This window comes from Sorex fumeus, unplaced genomic scaffold, assembly GCF_029834395.1.
Source record: "Sorex fumeus unplaced genomic scaffold, SorFum_2.1 ptg000047l, whole genome shotgun sequence".
Classification (NCBI taxonomy): Eukaryota; Metazoa; Chordata; class Mammalia; order Eulipotyphla; family Soricidae; genus Sorex; species Sorex fumeus.
In genome coordinates this window covers 56,892,655-56,907,661 of record NW_026606104.1, presented here as the reverse complement: position 1 = coordinate 56,907,661, position 15,007 = coordinate 56,892,655, and the positions used below count along the sequence as shown (strand labels likewise).

The window sequence follows — 15,007 nt, the reverse complement described above, 5'->3', positions numbered from 1 at the left end:
TTACCATGAAGAACCCCAATAAAACCCCACCACCCACCCCTCCCAGTCCCTGTGGGGCAGATGAATTCTAGTTAACACTCTATCTGCCTTGATTAGATTCATTGTTTCAATAAAAGATTCACCACTATTATTTAGAGTTTACCCCCCCACCCCCAAATCAGACATGTTGACAAAGCATTGTGAAGTGATTTGCTTTCTACAGCTGGGTTCAAGAATTATATGTTGGTTTTGGATTTCTGCTATTTTACTTATTGACCCTGGAAGTATTTCTACTGAAAGTCAGATAGTTAAGAAATTGGTTTCTGTGTTCTGGAGTCGTGGCCGTGCTGGAGAGCCGCTAGTGGGGGGCAACTGGTGGCCTCGGTAGGGTGTGAAGGACGGACCGAAACGCCCCCCTTCCCATGAGGTTTTAGTCGCCCCCACTCCCCCGGCTCATACCTGCTGCCCACAAGGCTCCCATGCGGCCGCCATCTTTCTTTCCAGAGAGGAGAAGGTGACTGGGGCAACACCCTTTCCCCTCCGGACAGACCTGATGGCCTGGATTAACGCATAGTCCGTTCACTTTTCTGCTCCTAGCTGCCGGGTTCTGCATTAAGTCCTTGTGCTTCTGGGGCCGTGGCTGTGCTGGAGAGCCGCTCGTGGGGGGCAACTGGTGACCTCGGTAGGGCGTGAAGGATGGACCGGAACACCCCCCTTCCCATGAGGTTTTAGTCGCCCCCACACCCCCGGCTCATACCTGCTGTCCACAAGGCTCCCATGCGGCCACCATCTTTATTTCCAGAGAGGAGAAGGAGACTGGGGCAACACCCTTTCCCCTCCGGACAGACCTGATGGCCTGGATTAACGCATAGTCCGTTCACTTTTCTGCTCCAAGCTGCTGGGTTCTGCATTAAGTCCTTGTGCTTCTGGGGCCGTGGCCGTGCTGGAGAGCCGCTCGTGGGGGGCAACTGGTGACCTCGGTAGGGCGTGAAGGACGGACCGGAACGCTCCCCTTCCCATGAGGTTTTAGTCGCCCCCACACCCCCGGCTCATACCTGCTGTCCACAAGGCTCCCATGTGGCCGCCATCTTTCTTTCCAGAGGAAGGAGGGTGGAAGGGACCAACACCCTTTCCCCTCCGGGCAGACATGATGGCCTGGATTAACGCATAGTCCTTTCACTTTTCTGCTCCAAGCTGCTGGGTTCTGCATTAAGTCCTTGTGCTTCTGGGGCTGTGGCCGTGCTGGAGAGCCGCTCATGGGGGGCAACTGGTGACCTCGGTAGGGCGTGAAGGGCGGACCAAAACGCCCCACTTCCCATGAGGTTTTAGTCGCCCCCACACCCCCGGCTCATCCCTGCTGTCCACAAGGCTCCCATGCGGCCGCCATCCTTCTTTCCAGAGAGGAGAAGGCGACTGGGGAAACACCCTTTCCCCTCTGGACAGACCTGATGGCCTGGATTAACGCATAGTCCGTTCACTTTTCTGCTCCTAGCTGCCGGGTTCTGCATTAAGTCCTTGTGCTTCTGGGGCCGTGGCCGTGCTGGAGAGCCGCTCGTGGGGGGCAACTGGTGACCTCGGTAGGGCATGAAGGACAGACCGGAACGCCCCCCTTCCCATGAGGTTTTAGTCGCCCCCACTCCCCCGGCTCATACCTGCTGTCCACAAGGCTCCCATGCAGCCGCCATCCTTCTTTCCAGAGAAGAGAGGGCGAATGGGGCAACACCCTTTCTCCTCCGGCAGACTTGATGGCCTGGATTAACGCATGGTCCGTTCACTTTTCTGCTCCAAGCTTCCGGGTTCTGCATTAAGTCCTTGTGCTTCTGGGGCCGTGGCCGTGCTGGAGAGCCGCTCGTGGGGGGCAACTGGTGACCTCGGTAGGGCGTGAAGGACGGACCGGAACGCTCCCCTTCCCATGAGGTTTTAGTCGCCCCCACACCCCCGGCTCATACCTGCTGTCCACAAGGCTCCCATGTGGCCGCCATCTTTCTTTCCAGAGGAAGGAGGGTGGAAGGGACCAACACCCTTTCCCCTCCGGGCAGACATGATGGCCTGGATTAACGCATAGTCCTTTCACTTTTCTGCTCCAAGCTGCTGGGTTCTGCATTAAGTCCTTGTGCTTCTGGGGCTGTGGCCGTGCTGGAGAGCCGCTCATGGGGGGCAACTGGTGACCTCGGTAGGGCGTGAAGGACGGACCGGAACGCTCCCCTTCCCATGAGGTTTTAGTCGCCCCCACACCCCCGGCTCATACCTGCTGTCCACAAGGCTCCCATGTGGCCGCCATCTTTCTTTCCAGAGGAAGGAGGGTGGAAGGGACCAACACCCTTTCCCCTCCGGGCAGACATGATGGCCTGGATTAACGCATAGTCCTTTCACTTTTCTGCTCCAAGCTTCTGGGTTCTGCATTAAGTCCTTGTGCTTCTGGGGCCGTGGCTGTGCTGGAGAGCCGCTCGCGGGGGGCAACTGGTGACCTCATTAGGGTGTGAAGGACGGACCGGAACGCCCCCTTTCCCATGAGGTTTTAGTCGCCCCCACACCCCCGGCTCATACCTGCTGTCCACAAGGCTCCCATGTGGCCGCCATCTTTCTTTCCAGAGAGGAGAGGGCGAATGGGGCAACACCCTTTCCCCTCCGGACAGTCATGATGGCCTGGATTAACGCATAGCCCGTTCACTTTTCTGCTCCAAGCTGCTGGGTTATGCATTAAGTCCTTGTGTTTCTGGGGCTGTGGCCGTGCTCCAAACTTAACTATGATTTTCAGAGAGAAACGTTGGGTGGTTTACTTCCCATGGATCACTTTGTATATAGAGAGATGTGCGCGGTTTTGAGGAAAAGTCCTAGTTCCCGCATACTCGAGCTGTGTTTGTAGAGGCTTCTGGTCACCAGGGTTCCATCTGGGGAAGGCGGGATGCGGTACCTACCCCATCTGGGGCTTCCCGATGATCTCGGCTCTTTTTGGAACCTGTTTTTTTTTTTTCCTTCAGGATCTGTGGATCCCGCCCTCCATGTTGTCCTTCTCTTCGGCTGAATGCTGTAAATATCGCTCAAGGATATCTTGAGGTGACTGTATTTCCAAAGGCACTTCGAGAAACTGAGGCAACGTGAGGTAAAAGGCAATTAGGGCAAAGTGGATAGAGTGCTGGCCTTCTGTCAAGACTTAATTCTTTGCTACCATTTAACAGCCTCTCAGGACACAAACATTTCCCTGGGCCTTGTTTCCTCCCTCTGTAATTAATGTGGGTCTCAGAACTCGGAAGCTTTCCTTCCTCTCTTATCCCATGTCACCATCAGGATCTGTCCTAAAACATCAGGATCTGTCCTACAGCCGCAAAGACAAATCTCGCCAAGTTTTTCCCCCTTCCCTTCCCTCAAACTCCCCAAGACTCTAAGACTGGTCATTTTGCTGACCTCTAAATCCCATATGGCTCCCACACTGCCCCATAACGCCCTCTTTAGCTCCTTCCCACCTTGACTGGACCAAATCTATGAGACTCAGATCCATGGGCAATACATGCCCTGTCCCCAAACTTTTCTGTCAGCATTCCCTTAATCTTTCTCCGAGTCCCTGAGCCCCTGCTCGCCCCAGTAACAATGCTTTCCCAACAGCTATCCAGAGTCATGGTGAAACCCCAGCTCCAGACTCACTAACTCTCCCATGACCTCATGGAGCTTGACGATGTCATTCCCAAGGAAAATTAATTCCCCCAGTGCTCAAGGCTCTCAGTTTCTTTTTTTTTAGTTTCTCACCTATATTATTATTATTATATATTATATTATAATATATATTATAACACCACTGGAGTGATAGCTGGAGCGATAGCACAGCAGTAGGGCGTTTGCCTTGCACGCAGCCAACATGGCCGACCCGAGTTCGATTCCTCCACCCCTGTCGGAGAGCCGGCAAGCTACCGAGAGTATCTCGCCCGCACGGCAGAGCCTGGCAAGCTCCCCGTGACGTATTCGATATGCCAAACACAGTAACAACAAAATCTCCAATGGAGACATTACTGGGCCCACTCGAGCAAATTGATGAACAACGGGAGGGCCTTTACTTTTACTTTACTATTATTATTATTATTATGTAGGACTACTGCTATTTATTCAGGCACTGATTAGGCTGATTGAATTGTGCATGAAATCCACCTTACTTTTTTTTTTCATTTTTTATAATTTAATTTATTGAATCACCTTGAGAGCAGTTACAAAGCTTTCAGGTTTAATTCTCGGTCATACAATGCAACACCCATACCTTCACCAGTGCCTATTCTCCACTCCCCAAAACCCCAGTATACCCCCGTCCTACACCCTCCCCCACCTGTGGGGCAGATGATTTCCACATTACTCTCTCTCTACTTTGATCACATTCAATATTCTGACACGCGACCCACCATTATTATTTGGAATTTTACCCCAACACTCAGATCTGCTGAGAAAGCAACAGTAGACAATTTGTTTTCTATTGCTGGTTATGAATAACATATGATGCTGCGTGGCTGCAGTAGTGGTCACACGATTTTGAAATTCTGAAATTTTAACAAATAAATCTGTATGGATTTCTTGCCAAAACCTGCTGGGTTCCGAGATTTGTTCCTGAGTCTCTGGGATCAAGGCCATTAAGCAGCTTGATCAGGAGCCAGAGAGGACGTTTGTGGGTGGTAACTCGGGGTCTTGTTGGGATGGGAATGAAAGGGCTGGCTCCACCCCCATCCCATGAGGCCTCACGTGTCTCATCACTGCGGGCCCAAACCTGACTGTCCAATGGCCTCTGGAGGATGGCAGCCACCGAACCGCCAAGGGGGAGCAGGTGGAAGGACAGCACCCTTTCCCCTTTGGGGTGGCCTGGCAACAGTAACCTACTGCGGGGTCCAGATGCATTTCTGCCAAAAGCTGCTGGGTTCCGAGACTTGTTTCTGAGTCTCTGGGATCATGGCCATTAAGCAGCTTGATGAGGAGCCAGAGAGGCCATTCGTGGGCGATGACTTGGGGTCTCGTTGGGGTGGGGAGGACAAGCCCGGCTCCACCCCCATCCCGTGAGGCCCTGTGTGTCTCATCACTGGGGGCCCAAATGTGACTATCCAGTGGCCTCAGATGGATGGCGGCCACTGGGCCGCCAGGGGGAACAGGCCAAGGCACAAAACCTATTTCCACCTGGGGTGACCTGGTGCCGGTAACCTACTGAAGGGACCGGACACATTTTTGCCAAAAGCCATTGGGTTTTGATATTTATTTCTGAGTCTCTGGGATCATGGCCATTAAGCAGTTCAATCAGGAACCAGAGAGGCCATGCCTCCAATTATATAGCTGAGCCGGAGGTGGTTTGTGGGTGTGTCTCCCACATACCTAACTTCTGGCCATTTACTTCCTTGGTAAACTTTGCCCCAAGTTTTTGGGGTCTGGCCAAAGGCACGGCAGCAATTTTGGGGTATTTGGAAGTCTGAAGGCACCATGAGGCTGCTGATGCACTCGCCTCACAGGTACAGATTGACCTGCTGGCGGCACCATACCCGGAAGGCTCTCGGTTTCTTGACTTTCTTTCCTTCAAGAAGCTCCCACCTTAGGGACCATCCCACCTTAGCCACCATTCCTGGTCAACTTCTATATGTTGTGCCATCAGCATAATTCAAATATTCAGTTGCTCTCTATCTTTCTGGCCTGGTTCCCCACTCCACACATGCTCTGCCTCCACTACGAATAATCATGCCTGAGTCCCCTGTCTTTTCACGGTCTCTCATTCCTTCTTCCTACCTGGGCTACTTTTCTTTGCCTATTAAATTCCATAGTCAAGTACCATAGTCAAGTACCACAGCAAGAGCCTGAATCTGATTGGTTCTGAGAGAATCCTCTTTCTGGCTCGAAGACAAATTACTCCTTGCTCTGTGCTCACATGACAGAGCATAAGCAAGCAAGTTCGCTAGTCTTTTTTTTTTTTCTTCCTTTTTGGGTCACACCCAGCCATGCACAGGGGTTATTCCTGGCTCTGAACTCAGGAATTACTCCTGTAGGTGCTTGGGGGACTACTGGGGATGCTGGAAATCGAACCCAGGTTGGCTGCGTGCAAGGGAAAATCCCTACCCGCTGTGCTATCGCTCCAATCCCCCAGCTCCAATCCACTCTTTTATAACAGTGCTAGTCCCATCCTGAGAATCCTTCTCTCTTGACCTCATCTACCTCCCAAAGATCCCATTTCCAAATGCATTCCATGGAGGGTTGGGGCTGGGGGTAACCTTCAATCCAGAACAAGCTCCCAGCCCACTATTCACCTCTCTCCCATCACAAAGCACGAAGCTGCTAAGACAGTGTGTCTGATCACTCTTTCCAACCCTCACTGAAAGTGCTCTAAATCCTCATAACCGAGTCCAACAGCAAAATTTCATCTTTCCTCCTTCTTGATCTGTAAGCTACGGTTTACATCTGCCTGATGTAAACCTCTTTTTTTTTTGTTTATTTGCTTGTTTGGGGGCCACATCTAGCAACTCCTGGTGTTGCACACAAGAATTATTACTGGTGGTACTCAGGGGATGCTCATATAGGATACTGGGGATTGAGCCCAGGTGTGCTGAGCAACACAACCTCTCTACCTGCTGTACCCAATCTCTTCTGCAAGTATTAAGGAATTCACAGAAAAAATGGGTCTTTCCTCATTTGGCTTCCAGACCCACCCACACACTTGAGAGTTTCCCAGTGTCTTTTACTGAGGTGCTTCAATGGTTCCTCCTTCTCTCTCCCAGGACTAAACACTGGATTGCCCCAGAGCTGTTTTCAGACTTCTTCTCTTTTCCATTTCCAGGATAGTCACTCCCTTGGCGAGTGTACAGAGAAGCTCCTGTTCTATACCTCCAGGCCAGAACTTTCCCACATTCCCATCAATATGATAAACTGCCTACTTGGCATTTCCATGTGGATAGTGACATAGACACCCCAGACTGAGTCCTGACCCACACCATATGTCCAACCATACTCTTCTCATTCTTTCCACCAGTAAATGGAAACCTGTATTCTTCCAACTCTCAGGCAAAATTCTTTGGAGCACACCCTGAGTTGACTTTCTTGAACACTCCACATCTAAACCTAAGGGAAAAGATTGACAATTTTGTCTTCAAAACAGATCTGAAATCCAGTCATCCTTCACCTCCTGCCCAGAACTCACTCTAGTCCATTAATCGTCATCTCTCACCTGAATTGTGGCAACTACTTCCAAAGCAACCACCCTGCTTCTGCTCGTACCGCCAACAGCCTAGATTCAACAATAACGGTCAGAATGACACTGGAAACTTAAGTCAACTGAAGGCACGCCATGTCTTTCTCTGTGACACTTCTCTGCTTCCTCCCTACCCCCTCGCCTTGGCTCCTCCAGAGTCAAAGTCCTTCCATGACCCACACTTGATCTATCTGCTTCCCCTGCCCATCTCTGACCTCTACCAATGCTTGACCCTAGCCTCACTCTGCTCTGGCCAATTAGTCCCTCTGCCACTGCCTGTCACTTCAACTACTCTACTCCCGAGTATCTAAATGGCTTGCTTACTCACGTCTTAGGTTTACCTGAATATCATCTTCTGGGTGAGAAGCACCTCAGCCACATCCTCTAAAACAACGATTCCCACCTCAACCTCAGAAATGTTCTCTCCTCCTTCCCTGCTTTTTCTGCCTCCTTAGCCTTTTCCACCAACACACTGTATCTTGTACCAGTCTTGTTTGTATTTCAACTCCTTTATCTAAAATGAAATCTTGAGAGGCAGGTAATGCTGCTTGTTCTGTTCTAGCTCCTAGAACAATGCTTTATATACAGATACATGCAGCCCAGCACTTTGACTGAATGAATGAAATTATGATAATGAGGGTGGGGATTGTTCTTTCTCCATTATATCTCCAGTACAAAACACAATGTCTGGCACTTGATGTTTGCTACCTGAAATAAGACGAACAGTACTGTTGTGAAGATTGAGACATAAAAGGTGCTAAAGTATTAATAACAGGGTTACAGAAATAAAGAACCATTATTCCTGTGAGTTGAGTTCCTCAATGCCAAGTACTTTAATTTATCACTCTTTTAGAGATGGGAATTAAGCTACATTTTAATAGCGAAGGATCACACAGAAACAGAAACTTTCCAATCATGTTGTACATTTACATTAAAATAACAGAGAGAGAAAGAGAGAAAGAGAGAAAGAGAGAGAGAGAGAGAGAGAGAGAGAGAGAGAGAGAGAGAGAGAGAAGAAATGTGCCTGCCATAAAGGTAAGTGGGGATGAGGGAGAGGGAAGCTGGGAACATTGGTGGTGGGAAATGTACACTAGTGAAGGGATGAAGAGGTAGGTTTTAGAATATTGTATATGACTGAAGTCCAATCATGAACAACTTTGTAACTATGAAAAAAATTGAACTTAAAAAATAAAAAATAAAAGTAAAAATCACTTTTTTGTGGGCCGGAGATATAGCGCAGTTGGTAGGGTGCCTTGTACATGACCAACCCACATTCAATCTCTGACACCCCATAGAGTCCCCTAAACACCACCAGCTGTAATGTCTGAGTGCTTAGTCAGTAGTATCCTGAGCATCACTGGTAAACAAAACAAAAGCAAAAAACGAAATAAAAATCATAAAAATAAAAATCACTCTTTTAAGTGTGAAAAAAATCACCGAGGTATTTCAACTTAGTGAAATAGGCAAGTGGATGAAGTGATCAGAGGGGCTGGCACAGTGAGGCTAGCACAGAGGTAACCTAAAGTCAGTGGACTCCCTGCAAGGTGTGGTAAGGAGGTATGGATAGATAAAGAGGAAATCAATCTCTGATAGTGAATTGTCCCTTTAATGAACTTTGCAAATAATGCATATTTTTTTACGAACAAAAGATGTGTGGCAACCCTACATCAAACCATTTCTTTTATTTTGTATCTGTATCTCATTTAACTAAGGCAGGCACATTGTTTTAGACCTAATGTTATTGTACTTAATAGCGTACACAGTCTAGGATACGCATAACTTTTTAGTTTGGTTAGCTTTATGAGGCTTTTTGTTTTTTGGATCACACCCAGCAATGCTCAAGGGCTATTCCCAGCTCTGGGCTTGGAGTCACTCCTTGTGGTGCTGGAGGACCATGGGGTCCTGGGGATGACCCTAGGCCTCCAGCATGCTAAGCATGCACTCATCTCATTGAGCTCTTTCTCCAGCTTCTAAATGTAACTTGTTTGGGGGCCACACCTAATGGTAGTCAGGGCTTACTCCTGGCTCTGTGCTCAGGAGTCATTCCTGGTGGTGCTCAGAGGACATGTGTAGCATCAGAGATGGAACAGTTAGCTGTGTGCAAGGCAAGTGCCTTACCTGCTGTACTATCACTCCAGCTCCAAATAACTTTTATATGCACTGGGAAATAAAAATCCATATGACTCACTTTGCCATGTTATTTGTCATACTGGGGTGACCTAGGGGCCTATATCTGGCAAGTCTAACAAATTTGATGAAAGTGTTATAATAGCAAAAACCAATTTATAAGTAGGTCTTTAAGACGCACTAAGCATGACAAACCTGGTTCTACAACTCTTTCCAACACAGTTCATGAAGACTTCCCTTTAAAAGACTACGATTAGAAATATATGCTGAGCATCTGGTTCATCCTTGGTCCATGCGATTAGGCCTCACAGGTATAAACACAGACCCAGGGGGTCAGCATTCTGTTAGGAAACACCATATAGGAACTGCTTCTATCCTCTCTCTGATCCTTCCACTGGTTACATATGGTTGGTTTTTCCGTTCACAAGGTGTGATTGGAATCACAGGCAGGTCAACCTCTATGTGCAAGAGTTAGCAAGGAAGGTATTGCAATGTCTTAGTCAGAGTGTCCTTCATCCTCTGCTTAGGAGGTCATCCTTTCTACCTGAAACCATTGTGCTGTTTTGAAGGCTGAGAGAAGACTATTTCTTCATGGGAATTTCATTAGGAACCCCTCCCCCCAAAGATCTTTTCAATCTTACCAGACTACAACCAAAAAACAAAATGAAAACCAAAACACAGTTAAATGTATCCTCATCTATGCCTTAAGGACCCTGACCTAGAAACGGCTAGAGGGCCACCAAACTTAGGCTCTGAAAGTAAGGGAAGGAATGCTGAATCATGCTGTTCTTAAGAAACAGCTGTAAGACACTCACTGCTTCCAGGCCATTTCTTCTGCCTTGGGATCTGTCCCATATTTTGTGATTTATATTTGTTTCTTGAGACAATTCATTCTAAAGACCTGTGGGTGGTCAAAGAGAACTGTGATTCTATTCTTACATAATGGTTTACCACCCAAACATTTAGGCGTTCAATCATAAGGTCCCAAACACAGAAGTTAATTAGAGTAAAAGTTTCATATGCTGCAAATTGATCTTTAAAGCACTTTATAACACAAAAACATTAACCAAAGACTTACTATGTACCGGTTAGGGTGCATACATATGAGAAATCCCAGTCATTCACGGGAAAGAGGCAAACCTTGTGAACTGCTAAATTATAATGAAACAGATGAATGCTATTTTAACAGGTACATGTGCAAGGTTGCTTGGGAGCATATGGAAGAGGGAGAACAGGGAGCTCAAGAAAGATTTGGTAGAGGTGAATGACGTGGGCTGGATCTGAAGGATAAATAAAAGTTCTTCATGTGGGAAGGAGCTGGTCCGGATGAGAAAGAGGGATTTCAGAGCCAGGGGCACATGAAAACAGTGGCAGGGAGAAGAAACCTAGTGCTGAGGCCAGAATTAATAGGTTTTGACTCTGTATGTCCACACGCCCTTACCAATATTTATAAGAATATAAAAAAAAGAGCTACACCTATGCCTGGTACACAATATCTTTCTATGACCATTATCATGTACCTGCTGTTGGTACCATCACCACCACCTTATCCCCAGGGTTGAAAGTAATAAATACTTGTTTAATGAATGAATGAAAGTCTGTGCCTTCTAAGAAGGAAAAAGAAGAGAAATGAAGGGAAGTTCTTTTCTACAGGTTGGCTTCAGTCATCTGAAGGTCATTCCACTATTCCTAGTAGTTCTCCCCCAAATCGGTGCTGGGTTGGGTGAAAAATAACCATAGAGCATTACCTTTACATAGTATTTTCAGCTTTCTTGTATTAAAATAACTATAATCTTGAATGCAAAACTTTTCATCTCAAATCTGAATCCCACTTTCAGGCATAAACTGAAATTCTTATCTCTAGATTTGGGTTTCTCCTAGCTTCACCAGAGGGATTCAACTTAAGCACAGCCTGCCCTGTCATCTGCTCTTACCCTAATCTAAACACAGAAGGAAAAATAGCAAAGGTACAAAGGCTCTGAAAAGGTAGAACCTTTTCAGAGGTTCAATACAGGGGTTAAGATACTTGCCTTGTACATGGCTGACCTCAGTTCGATTCCAGGTAGCACATATGGTCCTCAGCACTGCCAGGATTGATCCTGAGCACAGAGCCAGGAACGGCTGCTGAAAACAGCTATGCAAACCCCAATCCTAACCCCCAATCCCCACCCCCCAAGAAAAGAAAAGGTAGTACCTTCACTTACTTTGCAAAGTCACTGTCTAGTTTCCCTGTAATTCAATTCAGTTTTCTTCTACTGCAAAGGGTTTACAGAATACAGCTGTCCTACAGCAGAGAAATGCCAAATCATGAGGCTGGAAATGAGGAGATAAGTTTTTCACATGTGAGGCTGTTCATCACTGGCGCTGAACAAGTGACTTCATCACTTTAGGGGTCAGGTATTTAGGAGTCAAGAGTCACATGTTTCTTTATTCATTCTGAAGTCTGCATTGCGTGCCTACTCTGTGTATGCATAAGGCATTATTCTAGTCATTTACAGCAAATGAACGCTGGTGCTTCTATTTTGTAAATCAATCCACCACCACCCCACCCCATCCGCCCACCTACCCAAACACACACACGCACACAGAAAATCTTTGGGTAACCTTTGGGTAACCTAAGGGCTGGAGTGCAGTGGGTAAGGAGTTTGCCTTGCACATGGCCAAACTGAGTTCAGTCCCCATATGGTCTGCCAAGCACTGCTAGGTGTAATTCCTGAGAGCAAATCCACAAGTAAACCCTGAGCATCACTGCGTGTGAACCCCCGCCCAAAGTAATCTAATAAGTGTGATATGTTTTGATTTGTGTGTGGCTGCTTCTTAATTATTACAAAAACTAAAACTGCATTAAAAAATAAAAACCTATAATTTTTTAAAGCCTATATTTCCCCCGGACCACGAAAATAACTGTGAATTTTCTTACAGTTCAAAAAGAAATAACTGCTAAATTGTGAGTAGATTGAAACACGCAGAAATTCGAGTAAAAATTAAATCTTTTTAGATGAAATAAAATTAACTATTTCCTGCAGTTGCAAATTCAATTTTCTCTTTTTCAAGAGTTGATCTTCAGGGGCTGGAGCAATAGCACAGCGGGTAGGGCATTTGCCTTGCACGCAACCAACATGGCCGACCCGGGTTCGATTCCCAGCATCCCATATGGTCCCTCGAGCACCGCCAGGAGTAATTCCTGAGTGCATGAGCCAGGAGGAACCCCTGAGCATCGCTGGGTTTGACACAAAAAGCAAAAAAAGAAAAAAAAGAGTTGATCTTTATTTGCTTATTTTTTGTTTGGGGGCCACACCTGAACTGTGCAGAATTTACTCCTTTGTGTTCAGGGGGCTCAAAGAACCGTACACGGTGCTGGGGACAGGTCAGCCTCCTACAAGGCAAGACCCTGACCTGCTGTACTCTGCCCAGGCAGGCTGGTTCTTTAAAATGGCACATTAGAACCCAGACAGAGCACCTTCCCCTACACTTCCATAGAGATTCTGATATGTTTAATAGGAGCAGGATGTGAGGTTTTGGTTACACAGTTCAAAAAAGGCATCTGTCTAGGTTATAAATTTAACAAAATAAGTTAAATGAAGATCAAGTAGTCAGGAATGGAAGTGAAAAGACACATAGTAGCTGAAGTTCTGGATGAGTAAAGGAGAGGAGACTGTCCCAGTGCAGAAGTGCTACATAGATCTGGGTATCTGGAGGAACTTCAACTCCTAGGCTTATAAACAAGAAACCTGATATCTAAAGACATAAAGTGACTTGGCCAAGGCAAAGCTGAGATACTTGTGGGCCAAAAAGCTGTAATAAGAGCCCAGACCTGCAGATTCCCTGTTCAGGAATCAGTTGTACATGAATCGTGAGAGTTTCAGCAAGTTGAGGAGAAAGGGGCACCCTTTAGGATTGAAGACACCGTTTCAGACTAAATGTCAGATGCTCAAGAATTACAGTCTTCTCCAACCAGCTACACAATCTGATATTACTTATGAGGGTTTAGCTAAATTTATGGATTAAAAAAAATATGCTACTTCCCTCTTAGAAAAACATCACATTCAGAATCCGAGTCTTAAGTAACCTGCTCCAAATTGGGAGTTCTTTCCTCACCAAACGAGCAAATCGTGAGTGTACTTAACCAGGAATGATTGAAACCACAAACAGCACACCAAGAAGCACCTGCAGGGCCCAACCTTCCACCTCCTTGGGTGGGGGCCCTCCCTCCTCAAGTGGCCGGGGAGGGTTTATTCTAACCCACAGACTGCTCAAGCCCGCGGTAAGAATAATCAACAGTCTAAAAACACACTTAACCTTCTGAGGTTGGGGTCAGGGGCGTTTGATCACTTCTTACGCCAAAGCCCTCTTGGGCCTGTGGTGGAGAAGTCAGAGAGGACAGAACAGTTCATATCTGAACTGCAGGCTTTTCCGGAATCGAACTTTAATACCTGTAGGAAGGAGGGTGCGAGCAAGGAAACTCATCCCACGTCTACGCCTCCGCATCCCATTCGAGCGGCGTCGCCAATCTTTCTCGGGTTTCCTAGTTGGGGAGTAACAGCCTGAGTCCCAGAAAACTTCTAGAACCCTTCCTTCGCCTTGGGGGCGGTTTTGCAACACGCAGCCTGGGTCTCCACAGTTAAACGGACGGAGGGAGATGCCAAGGGGCTTTGCATGTGGGGTTGGCCGCGTGCTTTTCCTCGGACCTCCGGGCGGTTGCAGGTGGACTCGGCCCCCCAAGTGGAAGAATCAATCGCATCCCCCCCCCCCCCATGCCAGCCGCAGGGTGGTCAAGGGCGGGGGTGGGGTGGGTGGGGAGCTGTCCCCGGGAGCGCCGAGCTAAGGGGGCTTGGCCCCAGCGCAGAGGTTCGGGGAGGGCGGGGGGTCCGGAGGAGACGTGGCGGGGGAGGGGCAGGGGGAGCCCGGCGCCCCCCGGTCCCCCGGCGCGCCTCACTCACCCAGGTGGCCGCCGACCACGGTGACGGCGATCTGGTCCATGAGCACCGCCCGGAAGCGCACGTCCTGCTCGGAGCAGCGCTGGCGGAGGGCGCGCAAGATCTGCACCTGCGGGTAGTCCTCGCGGATGCGCCGGTCGGTCAGGAACCAGAGCTGGGAGCACATGGCTTCGGCCCCCCGCCGGCGTCCCGGGCAGCGCGGCTCGGCTCGGGCCCGTGCGCCAGGCGCCTCTGCAGCCCTGACCCAGCGAATCTGCCGGCCCCGCGGCGCGGCCGCCGCCGGCCCAGCCAATCAGCGCGCGGCGGAGGCGCGGGCCGCGCGGGCCGCTGCAGAGGCGGCCGCGGCGGGCGGGCGGGCGGGCGGGCGGCGCCCGGGAGGGGCGGCGGGGCCGGGGCCGGGGCGGCCGGGGCGGGGCGCGCGGCCCCGGGAGTCCGGGAGGCGCGCGAGCTGCACGGCGAGGCCGAGCGCGGGCATCCCGGCGCGGCCCCCTCCGGCCTCGGTGGGCGTGACGCTGGCGGCCAGGGTGCGGCTGCCCGCGAGGGAGGGGCCGGGGCGGCGGCCCGGCTGGGACAAGGTCCCCGGTGACCCGCTAACTGGGCGCAGCGGGCGGCGGGGGCACCTCCAAGGGGGCTCCCAGCACGCCGGGGCTGGAGGCTGGCCGGCCTCCTGCAGAGCCTGACGACCCCAGGGGGCTCCGGCCGGCGAAGGTCATCACCCAGTCGGGCCCCCGGATGGCCCCTGGTGCTGGAGCGCTGGCCAAGTGCTGAC

General features: G+C 49.4%; 1 protein-coding gene across 1 annotated transcript in view; it reads right to left on the bottom strand.

The window, feature by feature from the left end:
* Positions 1-14,490, bottom strand: part of RIMKLA (ribosomal modification protein rimK like family member A) — a 41,205-nt gene extending 26,715 nt beyond the window's left edge. Inside the window, exon 1 of the mRNA XM_056123410.1 lies at positions 14,242-14,490. Coding sequence (XP_055979385.1) covers positions 14,242-14,404 — 163 coding nt within the window. The 5' untranslated portion in view covers positions 14,405-14,490. The remainder of the gene's footprint in view (positions 1-14,241) is intronic.
* Positions 14,491-15,007: the final 517 nt, after the last annotated feature.